We start from the raw sequence: 8,402 nt of genomic DNA, 5'->3' as shown, positions 1-8,402 counted from the left end.
GGCCTCTCAACTCCGCTAGTCCTCGGCACACGGTATCCTCTCTGCAGCACAGCTCAGCTCTCTCTGTACTCTCAGACAAGCTGCCCAGAACACCCGATCCTTCTGACAGGAGGAGAGATAGCCGTACTCTCCCTCCTGGGACTCTGTGTCCCACCAAAAACACTGCGTCATGCGTTTCCCTCAAACTTATACCCACTCCCAGAATCCTGTGCGGCAGAATCTGCCTTTCTGGGGTAGATACAGGCCTGGATGTGCCACTGATTGGATTTCCTCCACTGCCCAATGAGAACCCTTCTCATGGAGCCAGTCGGGAGACTCCCCAGTCTCAATAGCAATACCTGAGAGACATGACAGCCCAGCTGAAAATCATGGCCCTGTTGTTAGGCAGCCAAAGCCCACTATACTTTGCCTAGCACCCACCTTGTAGGGTGCTACATAAGTTAACTATTTTCTGGTTTATTATATACATTTTCACATGACACATGTTTTACAAGCAGCACCATATCCACTTACCCCCTCTTTTCTCATTTTCTGACATCTACCTAGGTAGTTCTCAGAGGAGGCAGCAGCTTTAGGAACATACAGTATATACAGTATCTCACAAAAGTGAGTACACCCCTCACATTTTTGTAAATATTTTATTATATCTTTTCATGTGACAACACTGAAGAAATGACACTTTGCTACAATGTAAAGTAGTGAGTTTACAGCTTGTATAACAGTGCAAATATGCTGTCCGCTCAAAATAACTCAACAAACAGCCATTATTGTCTAAATCGCTGGCAACAAAAGTGAGTACACCCCTAAGTGAGAATATCCAAATTGGGCCCAAAGTGTCAATATTTTGTGCGACCACCATTATTTTACAGCACTGCCTTAACCCTCTTGGGCATGGAGTTCACCAGAGCTTCACAGGTTGCCACTGGAGTCCTCTTTCATGATGACATCACAGAGGTGGTGGATGTTAGATACCTTGCGCTCCTCCACCTCCTGTTTGAGGATGCCCCACACATGCTCAATAGGGTTTAGGTCTGGAGACATGCTTGGCCAGTCCATAACCTTTACCCTGAGCTTCTTTAGCAAGGCAGTGGTCATCTTGGAGGTGTGTTTGGGGTCGTTATCATGTTGGAATATTGCCCTGCGGTCCTGTCTCTGAAAGGAGGGGATCATGCTCTGCTTCAGTATTTCACAGTACATGTTGGCATTCATGGTTCCCTCAATGAACTGTAGCTCCCTAGTGTCGGCAGCACTCATGCAGCCCCAGACCATGACACTCCCACCACCATGTTTGACTGTAGGCAAGACACACTTGTCTTTGTGCTCCTCACCTGGTTGCCACCACACATGCTTGACACCATCTGAACCAAATAAATGTATCTTGCTCTCATCAGACCACAGGACATGGTTTCAGTAATCCCTGTCCTGAGTCTGCTTGTCTTCAGCAAACTGTTTGCGGGCTTTCTTGTGCATCATCTTTAGAAGAGGCTTCCTTCTGGGATAACAGTCATGCAGACCAATTTGATGCAGTGTGCGGCGTATGGTCTGAGCACTGACAGGTTAACCCCCTCCCCTTCAACCTCTGCGGCAATGCTAGCAACACTCATACGTCTATTTTCCAAAGACAACCTCTGGATATGACGCTGAGCACATACACTCGACTGCTTTGGTTGACCATGGCGAGGCCTGTTCTGAGTGGAACCTGTCCTGGTAAACTATTGTATGGTAAACTGCTGTATGGTCTTGGCCACCATACTGCAGCTCAGTTTCAGGGTCTTGGCAATCTTCTTACAGCCTAGGCCATCTTTATGTAGAGCAACCATTCTTTTTTTTCAGATCCTCTGAGAGTTCTTTGCCATGAGGTGCCATGTTGAACTTCCAGTGACCAGTATGAGGGAGTGAGAGTGATAACACCAAATTTAACAAACCTGCTCCCCATTCACACCTGAGACCTTGTAACACTAACGAGTTACATGACACCTGGGAGGGAAAATGGCTGATTGGGCCCAATTTGTACATTTTAAATTAGGTGTGTACTCACTTTTGTTGCCAGCAGTTTAGACATTAATGGCTGTGTGTTGAGTTTTTTTGAGGGGGCAGCAAATTTACACTGTTATACAAGCTGTATACTCACTACTTTACAGTGTAGCAAAGTGTCATTTTTTCAGTGTTGTCACATGAAAAGATATAATAAAATAATTACTAAAATGTGAGAGGTGTACTGATAAGGAAGCAAGATGGAAGAGAAAACTGTTGTCTTGTATAACTTCAGCCTCAAACCCGGTCACCATGTGGATGTGGAGGTCTTCATCCCGGAGGGCTGTAAAACGTGTTCTATAAACTTGGGAAAAGAGGATCAGAATTATGTGCTACACTTTAATCCACGATTTGACTTTGGAGATGACAAGCGCTTGATAAACTTAAACTCATTGCAGGACGGTGTCTGGGGAACGGAAACAAAGGAATCCTTCTTCCCCTTCAAGGAGGGGTCAGACACCACGATTTGCTTCAAGTTTGAGAAAGACAAGTTCATCATACAATTACCTTCCGGAAATCCTCTCTCATTTCCACTCCATTTTCCCATAGAGGAGATTTCATACTTGTCCCTGATATGCCTCCAGCTGAAGTCCATCAAACTAAACTGAAGTATCCCACAATAAAGGAGCTGCCTGTCCCACGTGTCCATATCCAGGCTCTGTGAAATGACCATAGTAGATGAAAAAGAGAATTCTTGTATCCTGTTTTGTAACCACCATCCCTCTAATCTGCATCCTTGCTGCTCATGTAGACATACATTGTGCTTTGCTCTGTTCATTTACTAGAAATTAATTTCATCCACATTTCAAATAAAATCTAATGAGCTCTAAAAATATGTAACTACAGGGAATACAATAAGACACGTGGCCACTCACTAAAACTAGAGGAAAGGCGGTTTAACCTTAAAGTACATAGGGGGTTCTTTACTGTCAGAGCAGTAAGGATGTGGAATTCTCTTCCGCAAACAGTCGTATCAGTAGGGAGCATCGATAGTTTCAAAAAACTATTAGATGGGCACCTTAAAGACCACAACATACAGGGGTATACAATGTATCTTGATCTTTAAGGATAGTTTACAGACGGGTATGGTGCCAGCAGATTGGAAAAAAGGCCAACGTAGTACCAATATTTAAAAAGGGGCCGAGGTGTATCCCGGTTAACTATAGACCTGTCAGCCTAACATCTGTAGTCTGCAAGATTTTGGAGGGGATGTTAAGGGACCACATACAAGACTTTAGTAATGAAAACAATATAATTAGTAGTAATCAGCGTGGATTTATGAAAAATCGTTCTTGCCAAATCAATCTATTAACCTTCTACGATGAAGTGAGCTGCCACCTAGATAAAGGTAAGCCTGTGGATGTGGTGTATCTGGACTTTGCAAAGGCCTTTGACACCGTTCCCCACAAACGCTTACTGTACAAACTAAGGAAGGTAGGTATGGACCATAAGGTGAGTACCTGGATAGAGAACTGGCTCCAGGGGAGAGTCCAGAGGGTGATGATTAATGGGGAATACTCGGATTGGGCGGGTGTGGAAAGTGGGGTCCCCCAGGGTTCGGTCCTGGGACCAATCCTGTTTAATTTATTCATAAATGATCTAGAGGAGGGGATATCTAGTACAATCTCAGTATTTGCGGATGATACTAAACTAAGCATGCCAATATCTTCTATGCAGGATGTGGAAACCTTACAAGCGGACCTGAACGAAATAACGGGGTGGGCAACTACATGGCAGATGAGGTTTAATGTTGATAAATGTAAAGTAATGTACTTGGGGGCCAGAAACCAGAAAGCAAGCTACTCACTAGGGGGGGAACCTCTGGGGGAGTCTAGGATGGAAAAAGACTTGGGGGTACTGGTTGACAACAGGCTTGGCAGTGGCATGCAATGCCAAGCAGCTGCAAGCAAAGCCAACAGAATATTGGGATGTATAAAAAGGGGGATTCACTCCAGAAATAAAGAGATTATTCTCCCGCTCTACAAGACTCTGGTCCGGCCACATCTGGAGTATGCTGTCCAGTTCTGGGCACCGGTCCTCAGGAAGGATGTGCTGGAATTGGAAAGAGTCCAGAGAAGGGCAACAAAAATAATTAGGGGAATGGAGGACATCAGCTATGAGGAAAGACTACAAGCACTGAACCTATTCTCTCTAGAGAAGAGACGTTTAAGGGGGGATATGATATCAATGTACAAATACTGTACTGGCGACCCTAGCATAAGGAACAAACTATTCAGAGTAAGGAAATACAATAAGACACGTGGCCACTCACTAAAACTAGAGGAAAGGCGGTTTAACCTTAAAATGCGTAAGGGGTTCTTCACTGTAAGGGCGGTAAGGATGTGGAATTCTCTTCCACAAGCAGTCGTATCAGCAGGGAGCATTGATAGTTTCAAAAAACTATTAGATGGGCACCTTAAAGACCACAACATACAGGGATATACAATGTATGGTTAAAAGCAAACACACACACACACATCATAGGTTGAACTGAATGGACTGATGTCTTTTTTCAACCTCACTAACTATGTAACTATGTAACTATGTAATGTATGGTTAACAGCAAACACACACACACACATCATAGGTGGAACTGGATGGACTGATGTCTTTTTTCAACCTCACTAACTATGTAACTACTCACTTATGTGAGATACTGTATATATATATCTATATATCCTGCTCAAAATGTAGCAACTACACAAAAAATTCCATCTTTCATTTATTAAGTGGCCATAACCACAAGTGTATTTTAGTAAAAAATTGTGTTTTATTGAAACATTAAGGTGCACAAGTTTGGATTTCATCTTAAAATGACTTTAAAACTATTAAAACAAAATAGTATAATGTTTTTCTTTTTTTTCTACATTTGATTGTTACATGTTAAAAGTTTAGAGTTTAAAGTTCTACAGGTAAAAAAAAATGTACATTTTTTTTTCTTTGGAGCCCGTAAAGTATTGCACCCGCGATCAGTGGAGTGGGTGTAATGTCAGACTCTTGCAAACTGTCAGTACACTGTCTGCCATACCTATGATATGGGCAGGTATTTACTGAAGTCCAGGAAGCTCAAAGGACTCTGAGAGTGCTCACCAGCACGCTCGCAGTTCTTTGCAAATTTCAAGTTGCCCAGAAGACCTACGGTAGTTGTAGTTCATTCATTCACAGGACTCTTTGAATGAATTATGCAGATGTCTGTGCATAGCCCAGCTCGACCTTCCCTGTTTTCAAACTGTGACAACGGGTGTGGGGAGAGGATCCGGGGGTGAGGTGGTAAATGCTCAACACTTATCATTTAAGTGATACCCTTTATTGGCTAAAACCTGTGCCCAGATAATGCACACTAAAGAATTTACATATTCTGAGCAGGCAAATAAAGTATTTTAGCCTGACAAACCTCTAGATCTATAATCATTGTAGAGAAAATCATTGTCATATTCCACAACATAAACACAGCCTTTTAAAAATGAAAAACAGAGCTTTACAGGCTGACAGTTTTCTAATGTAACACATAACAGGTTTTTCTAAGCTGCTAGAAACAGGCTGACACTAACTTAAAAGTAAAAGCGTTTGTTACCCTAAAAAAATGGATCCTGTTCCTTTAAAGCATGTTATACAGCACAGTGCTTGTGCTGTATAATTTGGCCCCTTCTATCATCTAAAATACTGAGCTGATCCTGCTTAGTTCTGCCCTCCCCTCGGTAAACTGACCACCGTTTATCATGGCTGCTAAGCCCTGACACCGTGATCAGTTTACATGCCTCCGTGATCTGCAGTTCTCCTCCCCCACGTCCTCTCCCCCATCTTCTCCCCCTTCCTCCCTGCCTGTTGTGTGACAGCGTCTGTCCCTCCACTCCTGCGGCTAAAATAACATTTACATTTTTTAAAAATCCTCTCTGTTTCTTAATCCTGTGTTCCCCTGTGTGTGAGTTTTATTACAAAAAAAGCTGTCTATACCTGATGTCAAAGTGCCGCTCGGCGCTCACGTGACCAGTTTCCTCTCCTCCTCTTCTCTCAACTGACATCAGCGGGGGATTTTTGGCCCCTCCTTCTGCACCTGTCAGATGGAGAGAGGAGAGAGAGAGAGACTTTTTTTTTTTTAAACGTACACACACGGGCACACAGGATTAGAAAACAGAGACAATTACATAAAAAGCTTATAGCGGCTTAACAACCACTTCAATTGTGATCTGTGGGATCATTTAGAAAGGAATCACTTTACGTTACAAGCAGCTAGAGAGGTCAGGAATGGCTTTTCTGTAGACAAAAACAAACTGTGCAGCTTTGACCAAAGTTGAATATTGCCTTTTATTATACAGGTAGGTGAAACCCATTTAAATACCTCTCAAAGCCTGACTACAAAAATTCCTAGAGATTGCATTATCCTGTCCTGCCTTGTTGCTAAAACATTACTAATGGACTCCTAACTCTTACTGTTCACCTCCACTATCATAGGAATGAGCTCTTTCTCTTATTCAAACCCCCCCCCACGTGCACTTTATCCCCATTGATGGGTAACTCAGTGTCTGAGAGCATGCTCTTGTGATGGTGCTCATCTATACTATGCATGGTGACTGGTATTTTCAACACTGGATAAATGCAGGCATGCTGTATTTTTCCACAGCACACTGTGTGTCACCACATGTCATCACACCGTAGTGCAACACACCACACAGCAGTGAAGTGCAGTGTTGCCAACCGTCAGTATTTTTACTGGCAGCCAGTTAAAAACAGGCACTTTTCTCCTGCCAGTAAATGCCAGTGACAGGAAAAGGTTGCCAGTAACAAATACAGCTGTGACGCTCGGCTCAGAGGAGGCTGAAACCATCCAAGTGCCTGCTACAGTGTGTTCAAGCAGCGCTGGCGGAGGGTGGGTCTGACGGAGGTGTTGCGTTCTTATGGTGCAAGGGAGCCAAACGGGTTGGGTAAAGCCTTGTGTGCAGGTCTGTGGGAAAGGAGCAAGGGAAGCTGGGAGCAGGACTGTCAGTGCTGTTTGGACTGGAGTGGACTGAGGGGACCACCTGGTGTAGAGAGAGACTGTCATTGTGACTCAGGAGGGGACGTGTCATGTCAATGAGGTGTCATCTTCATCTGTGCTGCTGCACACTGCTGTCAGGTTCACTGTGAGTCAATTTCATGTGTGTGTGCCTGCCTATTCTAATTTATTTCCCTCCTGAGTCCTATTCCTGAGCTTCTTACTTCCTATATCAAAAATAAAATAAGAAATATGTTGTTTTGCCTTAATATCTACCTTAAAGGATAAAATAACTTTTTAGAAAAAAATTATAAATGCACATTTTTTTGCAGGACAAAAAATGTGCATTTATTATTTTTTTTATTTTGGAGCCTGTGAAAGCATTTCACCAGTGATCAGCAGTTTGCTGGTGCCATGCATGTCCCCAGCAGATCTGCCAGTGTATCTGTGTGCCCGTATATCCCATACATCACGTGAAGAAGATCCCCGCTAGCTGTCAGACTGGGGAGGTGCGGGGGCCGGTTTGTTCATAACATGTTACAAGCTGAATATGGGTGTAACATGTAACATGTTATGAAAGGTGAACTTATCCTTTAAATCAGATTGCTAATTGCATATTGTACTTGTTTGTAGCCTAAATACTGAAATTTGCACTTAAAACTGTCATTTTGGAACTTTAGGAATTACCAATAAAAATTTGCCTGTGCCAGTGAATTTTGAGTGACGTGCCAGTAAATTTCAATCTGGTAGGTTGGAAACACTGGTGCAGTGACATATTCCATGATGCTGGGATCATGCATGTTCTGGCCTCTGCAGCAGAAATGCCCCACTACAGAAGCATTTTTTTTTTGTTATTTTTTATCAGGTTGGCACACTAAGTGCAAAAACAGATAACTAATGCTATTGAAAAACAATATAAACTTTGACTCCTATAACTATTACAGTCACATGTAATCATTTGATACAATGTAAATATAAAACATGACCTCATTTCCAGCATTGTATAAGAGACCTTCACATTTATTTATCACATATTAAAAACATATTTAGCATAATTATTTTTTTCACTAGGATGTATAAAAATGACCCCTTTATACAGTATGTGATTATTTGTGCTTTTTTGAGGCATGTATTTTCTTTTGTAGCCTCAGCACCATCCAGTATGTTTGTTGTTTGCTCTGATTTTATGCTTCTATAGGGGTTGAGTATACCTATGCACAGATATTATAATGTAGTTCAATGTCAAATTGTTTTTGTGAAATAGAGATGGTCAGGTCAGCCAGAGTTCATTTTTCAGGTTCATTTTGAATCCTATCTTTACAAAACCTGAACTTAGCAGCGAATCCCATGAAAATCTATAGAGGGGAAATCTTGATAATAGATTCTGACCATTTTC

At 42.4% G+C, this 8,402-nt stretch overlaps 1 protein-coding gene across 1 annotated transcript; it reads left to right on the top strand.

The window, feature by feature from the left end:
• Positions 1–2,234: 2,234 nt before the first annotated feature.
• On the top strand, positions 2,235–2,642 carry LOC309550456 (galectin-1-like; the record flags this gene model as incomplete). Its single annotated transcript, XM_082250830.1, has 1 exon — positions 2,235–2,642. The coding sequence occupies one exon, from the start codon at positions 2,235–2,237 to the stop codon at positions 2,640–2,642; it is 408 nt and encodes a 135-aa protein (XP_082106956.1).
• Positions 2,643–8,402: the final 5,760 nt, after the last annotated feature.

Source organism: Pelophylax lessonae (genome assembly GCF_965119305.1).
Source record: "Pelophylax lessonae genome assembly, chromosome: 3".
Classification (NCBI taxonomy): Eukaryota; Metazoa; Chordata; class Amphibia; order Anura; family Ranidae; genus Pelophylax; species Pelophylax lessonae.
The sequence above is the reverse complement of the archived record's forward strand: the minus strand, read 5'-3'. Positions and strand labels throughout refer to the sequence as shown.